The 18,638-nt window shown below is 33.9% G+C and overlaps 1 protein-coding gene across 3 annotated transcripts in view; it reads right to left on the bottom strand.

Annotated features, from left to right (window-relative positions):
* The window catches only part of LOC135216376 (coiled-coil domain-containing protein AGAP005037-like), a 1,031,334-nt gene that overhangs the window by 169,820 nt on the left and 842,876 nt on the right, over positions 1-18,638 (bottom strand). For all 3 annotated transcript variants that reach the window (XM_064251640.1, XM_064251641.1, XM_064251642.1), the window contains one exon: positions 16,147-16,281. In XM_064251640.1, coding sequence (XP_064107710.1) covers positions 16,147-16,281 — 135 coding nt within the window. The remainder of the gene's footprint in view (positions 1-16,146; positions 16,282-18,638) is intronic.

Raw genomic sequence — 18,638 nt, 5'->3', positions numbered from 1 at the left:
GCCGTCTCTGGTCAGTCTCTTACCATTTCACCGCCTACCTCCTCCATTTTGGAAGAGGTAAGCCCACCAGTTAACCCCGAACTTGTTTTCGAGGGTGATTCAACGGAGGACTCATTCACCTCCCCACATCAAATCACTGCCAGAGAGGACTCTTCACCTGTGCCAGAGCACACTGCCAGCCTTGGTGACTCCACAGATTCGCAACCTGTGGGGCCATCTCGGCCTTACCGTCCAGTGCCACGGAAGAAGTTCTGGAACAAGTTCTGCCGAGACTGTGTCCGCAAGGGTCACATGTCTGCCAACTACGGAGGGTGCGCGAATTTCAATATTCCCGCCATCGCAATGGCCATCACCAATTCTTCCTCACTAGGACCCCCAGCTCAGGGCCCTATAACTGTCGCACCCCTTCAAGGTCATTATTCGCCAAGCCACGTCAGAGCCTTTGACGACTCTGGCGCTCAAATCTCCCTGATACGGGAAGATCAAATCCCCTGAGGGGCTACCGTCGATAGACGGCAACTAATCACAATTGAAGGCATCAATCATATTAAACTGATCCTTCCGACCATCCAACTGAAGGTCACCAGAGCTCACTTCTCCAAATTATGTACTCTTGCAGTTGCAAGCTACATTCCAGGAGGTTACGACCTCCTCCTAGGGCAAGACATGAAGTCTCCCTCGCATTTCAAAAAGCCTAGGGGTCCTAACCCCACGACAAGCTACTCCAAAGCAAGGAGACATCCAAGACCTACTTCCTCCCGGAAGTACGGCCACCAACAGTCTCCCCCGTTACCAAGGAGGGAGATTGATCATTCACAGTTCCGTTGCAAAACCTGTAACGTAATAGAGCACTCCACTAATTGGCCTGGGTGCCCTAGCAAGCTACCAGCAGCGGACACTGTCTGTGTTCCACAAGGCTCAGCCTTCCACAAGAGACAGGAGCCCCTGTCTCCCATTTCCAAGGGCACGCTGAGAGGTATTGCACCTCCGGTACCTGTCACAGGTCCAGCTGACCTCAACTCTCTGCCAGTGCCACTTGGCAGCACTGAGCAGTGCCAAGCTCCATCCAACCTGGACGTAGAGCCACCACAAACTTTGACCTTTGCGCCTGGCCCTGAGCTAGTGCCGGCACCTAACCTTATCAAGGATCCTCCTACAGGAGATCCTCCAACAGGCACGGAGCTTACAGCAGCCCATGGCCAATCCCAAGTCCATGATTCTTCTTCACCCTCACCGCTGTCGCCCGAGGATGAACCTCCGGCAGACCTCACCTTCTCACCTCTGGACGACCAGGAACTGCCCGACCTGGAGTCAGCCTGGAGTTTTCCCCTTACGATGATTGTCGCAGCAGCCGAAGTAAGGGCCTCCCCTGCAGTAGGTTCCACCTCTACGACGGTTGCTGCAGATACCGAAGTAGGGTGTTCTCCTGACATCCCTCAGGCTACCACTGCCTCTGCTCCTGACGGCATCTCTCGCCTTACCCCAGAGTCGGTGCCTCCATCTACTCCTAGGACTGGTATAGCCAGGCCCTGGAGGAATAATAATAATAAGAAGAAGAAGGGACGTAACAAATCACCAAACTAACCAAAGAGCCACATGCTCTCCTTGGCACTTGTGCCCTAGGTACAGTGTCACATTCAATTGCAGAGTGATCCTGGCACCTACCCAGAGAAGGTAGCCAGCCTGATCTCTGCCAGTAAAACTAACCTTCTAACCCTTAGAAATGGTAATACTAACCCTCATGTATATGTCATAATTACCTCATTACATTTCCATCCTGGTACTCTACTAATCACTCATCATCCTCACGCATCATTACCTCCTCTTATGTACTTTAACAATTCAGGTTCGATACACCACTGCTGTGCATACCGCACTCTGGAATGATTGCGTCTCTAATTAACTGTAATGAGTAGGTTAGGCTAATAATTTAGTACCAGGGCATTAGGGTAGTAGCAAGTAGAATTTTCAAGTAACCTTACATAGGGGTAGAGAAGACTGTCGTCCCAGACGACCCGTAGTTCTCACTTAGGCTAGACTACATTAATTCCGTGAGTTTGTAAACTTAGCATCTCCACCTATAAGTTAGGTAGGCCACTGTAGTTAGCTGTATCGCTATTCTAAAAACTTCAGTTAGAGTAGGAGAACTGGGTAGTCGAGACGATCAACTTATTTAGCCAAGGCCTTCATGCCCAAAAGGGAGTGAATGCCTTCTTAACAGGGGGAGCTGTTACATTTATTGACCGCCTCGTCTTCCCAGCAGTATTTAATGTATTTTATTTCTAGAAGAGCAGCCATATTCACCCAAATATCAGCTGATTTTAGGCAGGAACCCAAAGCACACCAGCCAGAGATAGAAATTTCCTGTTAGAAGGGGGGAAATAAAGGCTTCTCAGCCTTAAGGACGTATCCCAAAAGGGAGGGTGTAGGTAGCCTACGTCTTAAGCTCCTTTTTCCTGTGAACCCTCTGCTGGCTGTATGTTCTGTTTCCAGGATGCTGATATTGGAGGCATAGGGTTAAGCTGACCCCAACACCCATGCTACACACCTGCCTTCGACCTCAGTCAGCTCCATTCGTGACCTCGGACGGATGTCCAGCCACCAGCCTTCCATTTTAGGCCTACCACAGCGTTACTGGCGTGCCCAGAGCCCCAGACCTGAGACAAAGCCGACGCCGCATTTCTACAAAGGTCCACTGATCATGGCTTCCAGGTACGTCTTGTGAAACAGTCATATCGCAAGTTCCTTATCTCTTAGTGTCGTAATTACTCCCCATTTTTCAAAATTCAACCTTCTAATTCTCAAATGAACATTCCTTTGTTCCTCTCACTGCCTCGTGGCCACATGCTTCCCTTGTGTGATCGTCCCAGACAAATGAAGATATTGAATATTTCATTTAACGCTAAGTGTTCCTCCCCAGTGTGTTAGACAAAGTGAGTAACTGTAACTTGTGCAAGAACTCTTGGATTATTTTGTGTCTAATCTGGGATTTCTTCCAGATTTCCTGAGTCACGTGTCCAAGTCTTCGCGCCCGCAAGTGATGCTTTACCGCAAGACATATGAACAATTTTGAAAGCCAGCTTTTACGTGAACCTCATTTTTAGCCGACTATCATCCCCTTGTGAGAGATAATATTAGTCCCTGTGTGGACAAGCTGCATTTACTCTTTCTCCAGGCCAGTAAATGGCCTCTTGTAAATAATTGTATGTAAAGTAATTAGCTGAGTTTTCTGGTGACCTCCTCTAGAGTAAATTAACACTATAAATCCTTTTAAGGTAAGTTCAAGTAATTTATTCTGCATTTTCCCTCAACTATTTTTGTTTACGTATTTGAGCCCCTTCAGGCCAGGGCTTAAAACGTAACAATATATATACACACACACACATATATATATATATATATTATATATATATATAATATATATATATATATATATATATATATATATATATATATATATATATATATATATATACGTGAAAGGCCTAGGGTTTTTGATTAATGATATATTGCCAATATGTTCGCTGTGACCTATGGAATGTGGAGAAGCAACGACCTGAGAAAGCTGACCAATAGTTTCTGTGGGTGGCGTGAGATAAAACTGCATAGTTAGACAAGTCAATGTACTCAGGTCATGAACTCTTCTCAAAGTGCCTTTGTGAAACTGGCTGCGGCCTGTAATTGTGAGGCGCTAACGAAGTGTGCGTTCGTATGTGCGTGTGCGCCTCTTCTATTGAAAATGTTGGATACCCAAATCTATGGAGGATTTTAATAGAGGCGTCTTTGGAAGAAAGGCAGGATGCCGTGGTGCTCTCCGAAGTGGTTTTTTATTAAGTGTGCGAAATAGTCCGGCTGCTTGGGTGAGTTTGAACTGTTTAGCCAAAGAGTGGCTTGTTATCTATTTGACATTTTTGTGAGGATATTCAATCTTTAATCTCTGATTGTTAAACTTGTGTGTGTACTTACGAGTGTGCTTCTCGTGTCTTTGAGACAGACGGGGACCGAGTGTCTTAGGGGGACAGAGAGTCCCCGATGGATAATAGACATTTTGGTGTGACTATATTTACTGTTTAGACATTTTGATAGTGGGGTAACTTGAAGTAAGTTAGTCTGTAAGACTTGGTTAATTCATTATTTATTCATTGTTAATAAATGTATTTTCTTATGATGCAACTCTCTCATTTTCATTACCTGTTAGAATGGAGAGAGAGAGAGAGAGAAAGAGAGGTTTGTTTGTGGTTTGCCTTGACGCTCGAGTTACACGTTTACCAAATGAATAATGAGGAAATAGCCTCATTACTATATATAATATAAATATATATGATATATATATATATATATAAGTATATATATATAATATATATATAATATATATTATACTAATATATATATATATAATATATATATATATATCTATGCGAGAAGTTGAAGATCACACTGTTTTATATATATATATATATATATATATATATATATATATATATATATATATATGTATATATATATATATATATATATGATATATATATATATATATATATATATCTATATATATATATATAGATATGTAGATATATATTCTCAAGGAAGCAAGGGAGACGTCCTCTGGTAATTTAAGGCTCTACTGAGCGACGTTTCGGAGTCCAGCCCCATCATCACATCTTGTTGTCTTCGAGTCACTTTCCATAAAACAACTAATAGTTCCAAAATTAACTACCAAACTACCGCTACCCCCTCTTTACCTGGCATAACTATATTTACTTGGAACCTTTCCTTCTTCTGGTCACTCGTCTTCTTCCCTTCACTTGAGATGGTAATTTTCTTAACATTGTAGTAGGTTTTCCGTGAATTGTAAATTTATGTTGGTTATTAGGAAGAGTCTTTTTATTGTGTTCTATGTGTATTATTCCTTTTAACAGCCGTGATGATGGGGCTGGACCCCGAAACGTTGCTAAATAAAGCCTTTTAGATTACCAGAAGACGTCTCCCTTGCTTCCTTCAGAATATATCTCGAATGACTGCTGTTTTCCTGCGACACACACACACACGCACACATACATATATATATATATATATATATATATGTATATATATATATATATATATATATATTATATATGATATATGCGATATATATATTAATATATATAATATATTATATACGATTATATATATATATATATATTTTTATATATATAAATCGTAGTATAATTAAATTTATATATATAGATATTATATATTAGATAGATATATATATATAGTAGATCTATAGGTATAATGATATATCATATATATATAATATATATATATATGTATAGATCTATATATTATATATATATAGATATATATATAGGAGGTATAATTCTATAGATATACAGAGTATAGAGAGAGATGAGCGTAGGATAGAGAGATAGATAGATAAGATTATATATACGTATATAGATTATTATCTAATTATATCTAGATAGAGAGTTGATAGATTTATATAGAATAGTAGTATAGATAGATAGATATAGATAGAGATATGATAGATATATATATATAGAGATATGACGATATATAATATATGAGGGTAGAAAATATATAGAATGAGATATATCTACAGATATATATAATAAAATATATATATATAGGATATCCAGAATAATATATGATACTAATTCTATATATATATATGTATAAATATATATATATATATATATAAATATATATATATAGATATACATATATATATCTATATATATATATATAATATATATATATATATATTATATATATATAGATATAATATATATATTAGATATATATAATATATGTATATAGATATATATATAAATATATAGATTATAAAAGATAATATAGTATATATATTATATAGAATATAGAATATATATATATATATACATATTACAATATATATAGGTGTAGTCTATATATATTTATATAATATAATATATTATATATATCTATATAATATGTATATATATATTATCAATATAATAATAATATATCTAATCCTATATATATACTATATATTAGATATATGTATACCTTATATAATCTATTATATATAATATATCTATATATGTATATCTAATATATGCTATATTATATATAGTATATATTATATATATATGTATAATTATATTATATATAATATCTCATATAATATCTATATAAGTTATTTATTATATATAATTATATATATATATATATATATATATATTAATATTAGTTATGTTATATATATGTATATATATTTTATATTATATCGTTTATATATATATATTCTATATATATATTATATCTATATCTATATATCTATATGTTATCTATATATATATTGATGTATAAGTGTATAAATAGTAATATATATATATATATGATATATATCTATTCTATTAAATATAAATATATATAGTATGTATATATATATTATATATTATCTAATATATATATATATATGTGTCTAAATAATATATCATATATAATGCTATGAAATATATATATATAATATATATATATATTAATATAGTATATATATATATAAATATATATATATATATTATATACTAATATAGTATAATATATTATATATATAGATATATATATATCTTATGTTATATATATATATAATAATATATATATTTCTAAATAAATATAACTATATTATCGATTACATATATATCAATATATATATATCATCTATATATATATATATACATAATATATATAGTGTGTATATATATATATATATATATATATATATATATATATATATGTATATATATATATATTATTTGAAAGTGCCAAGTATATACTGTATTGTATTGCGAAATTAAGGAAAAAGGAGACTATTCTCACGTTATTATGCACGAGTTGGAACCAGCTTTTATAGCTCATCACTTTCATTATCTAATAATCACTCAAGAGTCTAATCTATGCTTCCTCACTGGTTTTGCCGGTTGTGGAATAGATATCACTTCCCTAATTCTGATTAGTTTGTTAACAGCTGCAGTTAAATAATTCTTTTTTTTATTTATAGCAATGTGGTTATAGCAAAGCATAACTCTAGGTTACATTTACATAAATTAGGGGTTATTTAGGCATTCACCGATGTCTTCACCAATCCATGTTTTCTTGGATATTACACCTCAATAATCCTTGGGTATCGGGCTGAACTTAACTTGCTACATAAAACCTAGGCGCCTAGTTTATATTTTTGTACTAATTTGTGGTACTACCCATTGGTCAAAGAATTCGGAAATAATCAAGTAAAAAAGTAATAATTCCATTTATAATGGAAAGGGGTCAAATAAAAAATCTAATTTTAACCGGAATGGTGTAGACAGATTTTCAATTACAAAATTACCTAAGTTAAAGTGAATGCCGGCCTCTCAACCAACCATCATTCGTGGAAGTCAGATTATTTTATATAATTTATGGACATTAAAATGTCTACGTCATCAAATAGAAATTTTTAGAAAACTTTTTTAAAGTAAGTTTTGAAATGACACAGAATGAAAAAATATATAGTTGTAATACGGTTGAATATGCCAGATGTGCATGTGAACCTAATGATTACTAAGATTGCTCATGTAATGAGCACACATCACAAGACCAGGCATAACACACACGAAATTCTGGGTACAGTGAAAACCACACGATCATAATGCAGGCCGATAGATTGACCAGCAAAAGCAGAGTAAGTGGAAGCACATACGTATTTCAAACAGGACAAACAACAGTGAATGGAAAACGCAAGGAACAGTGAGGATTAGAGCAATATGTGTCTGGTTGATTTGTGTTGCCATGGCTGTCTGTTATTTTTAGAATAGGTTTCCTAGCACGAGACAGCAACAATGAGCTTAATCGTTACAGTATTCCCTTTTCTGGTTTCCTTTGGGCAACACTAACAATGTGGAGCGACGTTGCCTGGAATAAACGTTTCCTAGCTTGTGAATGATGCCGACCCCGATTTGGAAATCAGAAATCTGAGATATCTACGTAAAGTAAAGTGTCATCATTAATTTCTTCCTAATGCGCCAAGAAACGTTATTGATTATTTGACCGATTTCTACATGTTAACATACCAACGTAAAAAGAATTCTCTGGATAATAATTATATGAGGAACATTTTAAATTCAAATTCACTTGTAAGTATGACTTCTCTTAAAGAAAGTCCCTCTGTAATCAGTATGTTTTATTTAAAAATACAGTTTTGGAACTCAATCTTTATTTAATTCTATGGTAAGGTAACAAGTCCCAGGTAAGATCCATTAAAAAATATGCTCTTTTCTCTATGTTGAAAAAATATGGAAATGTAATGTACAAATTAAGGGGTGGTTATGTAATAAGAATAAGCTTGCTTCCGTTGTCTATTCCAGTCATTAATTGTTTTCATGAAAGCGTTTTGAGTGCTAAGTACCCATTTTGTTTTATCTCGTCATATGAATTCAGCAAGAGAGATACTGAAGTTGTATCCAGATTCTGCGCGTGAAAGTTTCAGGAAATGTGGTTTATATTTTCTTTTACAAGCTCAATATTATCATATTTTATTGCATTAAAGAACCCGACCTCATTTTCATATCACCAGGTGGAGTAAGTAGTGAATCCAGCATTTATTCCTCGTAGCAAACGCACAAAAAAACTGAAAGTTGCTGAAGTGATCTTGTCTGAAACTTATTGATGGTTTGAAAGCTCTTTAAAATTAGAGTCCATTTCAAAATTCCATTCAGACCTGAATATCCAAATCAAGGCTCACTGCCTAATAACAGTGAGAATAGGCATTCATTGACAGGACAAAAAGTTTTGCAAAGAAAATCTTCCTTCCACAGATGGAATCTTTGCTGGACATAGTGTTATGGTTCATGAAGCACTGAGTAATCTAAAATCTCTGTAGTTTTTCGGTTTTACGGTGAAAGGATATCTATCTATAAACCACCATGTAATGGATATATTGTACAGCCATTTCTCTTAAACTAAAAATTATCGGTTGATGTTTTACCTTTCAAGTAACGAAGGTCATGTCCTTTAACTCTAGCTTTTTGAATTCTCAGTAAAGATAATACTATAAATGGCATTGTTTTCATTTTGTAATTCATTCAGACTAGGGACTTTTACTCTTTACGTAAATAGCAAAAGAAAATATACAAGAGGGAGAGAGCTAGGTAACAGATAAGAACAAAGAACGAATATAGAATTGCAACGATCGACGTAAAATATAACTTCATTTCGATTCAAGCAAAGATTAACAAACACTCTCCATTCAACAAATATAATTAAATCAGCGAAAGAACTGGTCATGAAACCAATGGCAAATATTAAAAAAAAAATGAAAATAAGAGAAAGCAATATAGTTAGGAATCATTAGTGTTTTATGTGTGTCTGCACTTATTTGGATAGCCATGAAATTGAATAAATACATGTTTATTTTTTTATATTAACAATTAATATAGTATGAAATAATTTTGATTGATTCGGCATTAACCTTGAATCCTTGACAGAATTTTTTTTTTCTGAAGCTGATTTACTTGGTGATCAAGGGACATTTGTATTATATGCAGTATGAGAATCGGATAAATTGCCTGTTTCAGTAAAGAAGAACAAAATAAAGGAACACAGATCTTACTGTATGCAGTGAATTCAGTACACTACTTACTCCTCTTCAATCTTAATCTTACCGACTCACGACACCTATGCCAGAACAAACATGCGCTCTGAACTGTTAAAAAGCGCTATGTCGTTATCGTTAGATACTACTTGATAATATACATCATATGAAGAAATTTCAGATAGTAGTGATTACTGAGACCTTTTCTTTAAAGATTTTCAACATAGAAGAGGTAATTTCAATATTCTTCTTAGAAGCAGCTTGATGCTCAAGTAAGTTATTTTCACAAGTCGTACACTTCTATACCAGATATGCGTCCAGCCTGAGCTAATATATTTCAAGACCGAAACTGTACATGGCCTTTTAGTAGAAACAATAATGTTCGTTTATTTTTTTGAGAAATAGCTTTTTGAATGAACATATAGCCCATGTGGATCCTGGAAAACTGACATATTTAAATGTATTTTGCCAGCATACAGTATACATAAACCTTGATAATAAAAGGTTCACAATACACCGTAAATAATGGTTTGAATGAAACTAATTTTAATAGAAATTGCACGCACAATGAAGTTGTATAAAGTGGAATAGTGTGAATAACAAAATAACATTGAGATACCTGACGGTGTTCGGGTGTAACAACATTGGGCATTAGAGGACATAATGAAAGTAACAATACGAATTGTGACTTCCTGTCAGTATGAAAAGGCAATGAAGTGATGAAGATTCCTGAGAAAACAATTGTAGAGTTGAACATTTTGGTATTGCCTTCATCAGTTTGGGTTAATAAATTCTGAAGATATGTGAAATAATGAGAGGCAATTTATTTCATCTGAAGTGGAGATTTAGATATATCTAGTATAAACAAATCTCTACTAAAGATTTTTGTTGGTTGAATGATTTTATATCTCATCTTTAATTCACTTTTGTCACTTTGAAGGAGGTAACATGAAATACGTGTTCATATTAAGATAAGAGCCTGGTATAGGCGAATTAAGATAATCTTCGTTATTACAACACTTGCAAATTTAAGCTTATATGGAAAAATCTCAAAATTCTTAATCTTAGCAAAAGGATATTTCACTTCGTGACTATTGTTATGCATTTCCATGAAATGCTAAGAATTAGTTCCATAAATATTTCCATTTAATGAAGCTATCACTGAGGACGATGGTAACATAAACAACTTATCTCGGTTAGATGGAAATGGAATGGCTCGTTGAACAATTGAACACACAAGTTTTTAAATGATATGATATATATGTTCATCCTTCTTTACGGCATATTACTCCACATTGCTATGAATGACATCCATGCGAGCCAAGTACCTTGCCTCTTGCGTGAGGCTATTAAGATAAAACTACGTTGACTTTTCATTCCTGCCATCACTTCAATATTCATGCTTCATTTTGAAAATATATCAGTGATATATTCTAAAATGAATGGCCATTACCACTTCTTGTCATATTTATTCGTACCAGTAGGGCATATTCTCTTAATTTCCTTTGGAAACAGACTTTTATCGCCTAATTTTGATGCTTCTTGTAAGTTAATAACTGCTAAATGCTTCTTAATTCTGACTGTCTTACCTGTCACTAACACAATGGGTAAACTTCCTAGTCTTACAGGCGATATCTATTCAGTCTATTTCCTTCATCTGGTACGAGTATGACTAGGAAGAGAAACAAATTTCCACATGGTTCTATCGGAATTAAAAAAAAAAAAAAAAAGTCATATACCCGTTCCCTGTTCGAAGTGGCTAAGAAAATAACTTATACATCAGTCTGAATACGGTTTGAGATTCCTGAAAAAATCTCCTTGACAAGAACCAGAAACATCTAAACAAACAGAACTGGAACAGAATTTCGTTTTTCCATAAGTATACATCAGTATGTATTACAAGAGGATAGTTAATTAAGCTCTACGTTATCGAATAGAGTAATTCTTCAACAACGCTTCCTTGGCAGTTCAGTAGCTAAGCATCAGCGCTGAACTGCAACTTTTATTTAAAATCATGTTCAGCATCTAAATTTTGAGTGTCTAATTAACCATTCAGATAAATCTTTAAGGCATGTACACATCATAGGCGAAAAAATAAGAGACTGGGTTCGGGTCCCGACACTTACATTCTTAACCTGTGGTGATGTGTGATAAAATAATCACGCGTAGATCATATATATGTATGTATGTATGTATGTATGTATGTATGTATGTATGTATGTATGTACGTATATATATATATAAGTGTGTGTGTGTGCGTATGTGTGCTGTACGTGCTGGACGGGTTGTTTACGTGCTCGACTACCGATCTCAGGGTTCGGGTTCGATTCCCTGTTCTGCCAACGCGAAATCAGACGAATTTATTACTGGTGATAGAAATGTACTTCTCGATGTGGTTCGGATCCCACAATAAGCTGTAGGTCCCGTTGCTAGGTAACCAGTTTGTTCCTAGCCACGTAAAAATATCTAATCCTTTGGGCCAGCCCTAAGCTGTTGATCAGCTCAGTGGTCTGATAAAACTAAGATATACTTAACTTTTGTACGTGTATGTGTCCGTAAATTCTTCTTGGGATGGCGATGAATAATATACCAAAGCAGTGCACGGCAGTGAACATTCAGTATTGAAAAGAAATATCAAAATAAGACTATTCTAATAGTTGTATATCTTTTTAAACGTCAAACGGGAAATCTTCGACCAACTCCTTTAAGCTTAATGGTTTTTATAACTTCTGTCCAAACTACTGGGAGCTTGTTCAAGTTTACATGAATTGGAGGAAACTTTAAAAATTCAGGCATCAAAAAAGTACAAACTTCCGTATTAGGCTTCACCATTTTGTGTATATCATAAATATATATATTTATATATATATATATATAATATATATATATATATATATATATATTATATATATATATAGAGTCATCAATAAGGTTACCGAAACTCAGAAGATCAGTGAAATAGTTTATTAAACAGATGTACGTTTCGTTTCGTGCCATGCTGACACATCATCAGTCTGTATTATAATAATAACTCACATTTCTAAAATATAAAATTAATGTTCACTTGTAAATTTAAAAGGGAATATATAAAAAAACTAAATTTATTCATAAAAACTAGGTGTTAAGAACTAAAAACCAAAAATAATTTACAAGGTAACATTAAAATAGACGAAATTTAAGATTAGCCTAGGTTTACAAGCGAAGGATAAGAAAGGAATGGCTGTAGGACCGTCGTTTGCCCAGACCTCGACTACGCCAAGAAAAGTTTGGTAAAGGATTGATTAGAATTGAGGGAAGGAACGAGATACTTGGTATGTGGCATGTAAAAAGACTCAAGGGTCGTTATATATTGGCTGTGCGGGTATTGTCAATTATCGAAAAATGTTTTTTTGTTTATTTCAATTTTACAGTGAGTTGCATGATTTCTTATATTAGAAAATTCAGGGTCGGTTATCCTGTGGCCAGTTCGGTAGTTCGCTCCCAAATGACTAGAATATCGACGTTGCGACAAGCGTTTCGTCGATCCGACTTAAGTACTGGGACACCCCGAGCAAGTATATTTGTAAATAGTATTGGATCGCATAAACGGTTGCAATTTCTCTTTATGACTAAGGAGAGACCCTATTTTGAGAGGATTAATAGGTATTAAATTAAATTACGTAGTCTTGTTTATTGAGGAGAACCACACCTTTGCCTTTATCAGGTCTGCATATTTCGTAAACAAGGTCATAACTATACTTTCCGATACTTCGTAGGGAAACTAAAAAATCAGAAAATCATAACGGAAGAAACTCATCAGAAGCTTTTTGTCACAAGATCACCCTTTAGCGCTATATACGGTCTCCTTGAAATTCACAAAGAGGACCGTCCTATCCGACCAATTTTTTTTTCTTATAATAGCCAAACATGCAAGCTCTCTAAATACATTGTCACTTTACTTAAAATTAATGAACTCCCTCAACCTGAACACACAATAAAAATTACTTCAATTCTCAGAAACTTGTTGCCATACAAGACTCAGATCTCTATTTTTGTTTAGTCTTGTAGACTCTTTATTTACCAATGTACCCTTAGAAGAGACAATAAACATTAGTTTAGACAGAATTTTTTAAATGTTGATGACACACTCCACGGTTTTAAGCAATTATTAGAACTGTGCAAGATTCCGCTTTCGTTTTTAATGGTCTTCTGTACTCCCAGGTCGAGGGCGTGGCCTTGGGGTACCCTTTAGCCCCGAATTTTGCCAATGTGATTATGGATTCCTTAGAGAAAAATGTTTTTAACTGAATGTCCTAGTTATTTTAAACCAACCTTTTACAAGAGATATGAAGATGACACTTTTATCTTACTTAGACATTCATGGCAGGGTGATGCTTTTTTGGAGTTCGTGAATACCCAAAACAGTAACATAACCTTCACTACGAGTATATAAACGGATCAAGATAACTGCTTACCTTTCTTATATATATATAGATAATCAAAGATAATAAGAAGTTTAATACTTCTGTCTATAGGAGACACCTTCACAGGAAGGGGGAATAATTTTCATATTTCGTGCTTTATTAATTTTAAACTAAATGCCATTTCCACTTTGGTCTTTAGAGCACTTAGGTATGCTTCTGACTGGAAAGCATTCCACTCTGAAATTGAATCGTTACAAGATTATTTTTTAACTAACTCGTATCCTACGCAGGTCTTTTTATAAAATGGTAAATAAATTACTTAAACTTTACGGAAAATAACCCTTTCTTTGATGTACCACAATTACCCATATCCGCCACTATTCATTTTTTTTTTTTTTTTTTTTTCAAAAATAAATTAGGAGACTGTATCAAGAAAATTATTGAATGAGAGTTCGGAAGTCTCAAATTTAATTAAATTCCTATTAATCTTCTCAAAATAGGCTCACACCTTAGTCATAAAGAGAAATTGCAACCGTTTATGCGATCCAATACTATTTACAAATGTACTTTCCCGGGGTGTCCCGAAACTCTTGTTGCAAGTTCGATATTCTAGTCATTTGGGAGTGAACTACCGAACTGGCCAGAGGATCACCAACCCTGAATTTTTTAATATAAGAAATCATGCAGCTCACTGTAAAATTGAAATTAACAAAAAACATGTTTCGATAACTCACAATACCCAGGACAGCCAATATATAACGACCCTTGAGTCTTTACATATCAAGCAGCTCGTTCCTTCCCTCAATGCTAGTCAATCCTCTACTCAACTTTTCTTGGCGTAGTCGAGGTCTGGGCAAACGACGGTCCTACAGCCATTCCTTTCTTATCCTTCGCTTTGTAAAGGTTAATATTCCTTTTTAATCTTAAGTTTCGTCAATTTTAATGTTACCTTGTAAATAATTTTAGGTTTTTAGTTCTTAACAATTAGTTTTTATAAATAACTTTAGTTTTTTAGTATGTTCCTTTTTGAATAAGCAAGTAAACTTTAATTTTATATTTCATAAATGTGTTATTATTATATTACAGACTGATGATGTCAGGATGGCACGAAACGTATCTTAATAAACTCTTATTGATCTTCTGGGTTTCGGTAACGTTACTGATGACTTGGTATTCTTACATTTTGATATAAACATACATATATAAAATATATATATATATATATATATATATATATATATATATATATATATATATATTATGTAATAAAGCTAAATAGATAAATAAATTCGTATATAATTACCAATAACACTATGTATGGAAAGAAATATTGTGCGTATAGCATTTTTGAACAATATTCCAGGGATATCATTCCAGTCTATTGCCAATAAAACTATTCATCTATGTTCTTGCTGAAGACAGTTTGTACACTGAAATACTAATATCTATAAAAAGTGATAAAAAAACCCACGACGAGAATTGAAATAATTTCTGTCCTAACTATATAATGAAACTGGGGAGTCTCACTAAAGTAATAATCTGCGATGACATCTATGCAAACCAGTGAAAATATAATGAAGAAAACATAGTCTCTAGTAATCCAGGAACACACGCAAAACTATATGAGAAAAAAAAAAAAGATATGCAATTCAAAAATATTTCTATGCAGGCAATGTGTCATTCTGGGGCACATCTCATCGCTGCCAACAATTGGTCTGTTATCTACGCTAAAAGATACAGAGAATGGTACTAAACATGTAAGGAATACTACCACCTTAGCTGTACGGGTTGAACTTTCAAACATAATGTTTGAAATCGAAGTCTAATACGGATGGCAACCATGTGTTAGCATCGAGGTTTTGGTGTGCAAAGAAAAATTGACATTCTCAGACTGTAATCTATACAAAAATGCTTTTCCTAACGTTAAGGTCCAAAACAAAAATTTGGGGAGTGGGCCAGGGGAGCTGAACAGTAGGCGGGGATCATGAAAAATTCTGAAGTTGGACTTGACTGGGTCACTGGGACCGTGGCCAATCTGGAACTGGGGTTGGACTATGGGTGGGGTGGGGTGGGGGTCGGAGTTTCGTAATGATGACTGAGATGCATAGATTCGGAAGTAACGTGGAATACCTGTCGAGTTCTGAAGCGACAGAGACGGGCGCGTGAGCATCAGATTGGGTGGTTTGGGTGGCGGTTGTGGCTTGGATGGGGGAGGAGCCGGCTTGCTTGGTCTCAGTGGGTCATCATTATTTGGTCTCAACGGGTCTGCAATAACACCACAAAAAGACCACCCTCCAAGTTCAACTTATGAGACCCTGTAACTCAAGACGAATATTCTGAAATTGCCCTTAAGCGAGTTGCAAATTAATACATCTGATGAAGATAATTTCGAACATTTCAGTTCCTCTCTCATCTGATGAAGATGATAGTAGCAATAAAAGATTCACGCTCATTCTCCTACCAGTTCTGTCATTTATTTCCATCGTACAATAATGCATCCACACACAAGCTCAGGTCCGCTCACACAAACATACATGCACACACATTATATATATATATATATATATATATATATATATATATATATATATATATATATACTATTTGTGATCAAGTTCTATGTTTTTAGGACTGGAAAGGGACTGTTAAATTTTATATTATTGTTGTTATTCACTGTGAACTTACATTCATTCTAAATTTATCAAAAGTACGAAATGACATACGTGTAAATTTATGGATAGCCTTTGTTCCTCAACAAAAATTGCACCTGAAAAGCTATTCCCTTTGTAGTGTAAAGCGAATGCCCATTTTCCTAGAATGCCAGAAAAGCGATTTAATTTTTTATATACTCACTGTTCGGTAGTCAGAATACAGATTATCTTTAAAGAATTATATAAAAATGTTCGGTGTTCAAAATGTACATTGCCTCTTTTAAAAAATGACTAAAAATGTAAAGTAAATCATTAAAAGCTGCATCTAATAACGGTTTCTTTGAAAAAGCACAATTATAGGGAACATTTTTTGTCGTCTTAGGAGCCTAGTTATTTTGTACTTTTTTATCGTCTTCCTTGAAAAATTTTCTAATAAATATTTTAGCTATAGGAACGTTCAAAAGCAAGTTTCCAACATCCATCAATGCGGAGTCGCTAGGTAGGGCCAGCGTTCAAAGGAAAATCAATGGCTTAGTGAGCTAAGAAAAGAGATTGCTATACTATATATCGGCAAGGAATACTTTTTTTTTATAATGGTTAAACTAAATGTTAATATGACCATCGCAAAGGTGGCATAAATCATTTAAAGCGTTCAATAAGTCTCCAGAAGATGGAATACTTAAAATAAATCTGACAGCAAAGAAACTGACAAACAAACGTAACTGAGCCTGCGGAACTAAGATAACATTGCAGCGCGCCATGAGAACCGCAGTTTTTTTTTTTTTTTTGTCAGTCCGCAAGATAATACTGAGGAACGAAGGGTTTTTTTTTTTTATGAACGAACAGCAAATATTATTCCCGCACAAATCAATAATCCGTCCGCTCTTTCCTTGTATGCAATGATTGGATATCAAAAACATCATTATCACCCGGCACTTTGTAATAGAAACGGCTGAAAATCAGTGACCTGCTATCCAGTCTGAAGAAAAGGAATATACTAACGCAGTGTCGCACAAAATTGTTCCTTTCCAGTCATGTTCACTATATATGAAAATAAATTACAGAAACATCAATACCCTTGAGCACAAAGAGAAGTAAATACCTTGTACATTTGACCATACATATATATATATATATATATATATATATATGATATATATATATATATATATATATATATATATATATATATATATATATATATATATATATATATATATATATATATATAGTATATATATACATATGCATGTTTGTGTGTGTAATTTCATAATATAACTAAAACACTCTCGTTCTCTCTCCCTTTCCTTAATACAAAGATCTTAAATAAAATATGTTTTCTGATGTGCTTTTATGCATGTGCAACTAATATATATACATATAGTCTATAGGCAATCGTCTCTGCTCTGATATACAACTAAAGAAGCAGTTATACAGGCGTGTGTTCGCGATTGTGTTTAAATCAGTATATATATATATATATATATATATATATATATATATATATATATATATATATATATATATATATAATTTGTAGTAAATTGCCACAAAGAGTTCTTCAATTTCCTATTTCACTAGATTTCTATGACCCATTGTCTTATCTAAAAGTTGTCATCCACTAAGATATGGAATGTACATGTTATCCAGGTTAGTTGAAGTCCTGTACTAAGCCATAAAACAAATAAATGAATTCGTGTGCATGGTCAAATACATCGAATACCGAATCATAATACAACTACGTGTTTGTTATGAAATGGTTAAGTTATATTTTCAGACACTGTCAAAGACTTGTATTTGAGATACAATTACCAAAAAAATAAATAAATAAATAAAATAAAAATTGTGAGATGAGATATCTGGGGTGATGTGAGTGGTTTGTGTAAATAATTTTTTTTAAATAATTTGGAATTGCATAAGATGTAAGCATAGCATGAGGATGGAATAGTTGATTGTCTGGTCCAAATACGA

The sequence above is a fragment of the Macrobrachium nipponense genome, chromosome 6, assembly GCF_015104395.2.
Source record: "Macrobrachium nipponense isolate FS-2020 chromosome 6, ASM1510439v2, whole genome shotgun sequence".
Lineage (NCBI taxonomy): Eukaryota > Metazoa > Arthropoda > Malacostraca > Decapoda > Palaemonidae > Macrobrachium > Macrobrachium nipponense.
Note: the sequence above shows the minus strand (reverse complement) of the source record. Positions and strands in the feature narration are given on the sequence as shown.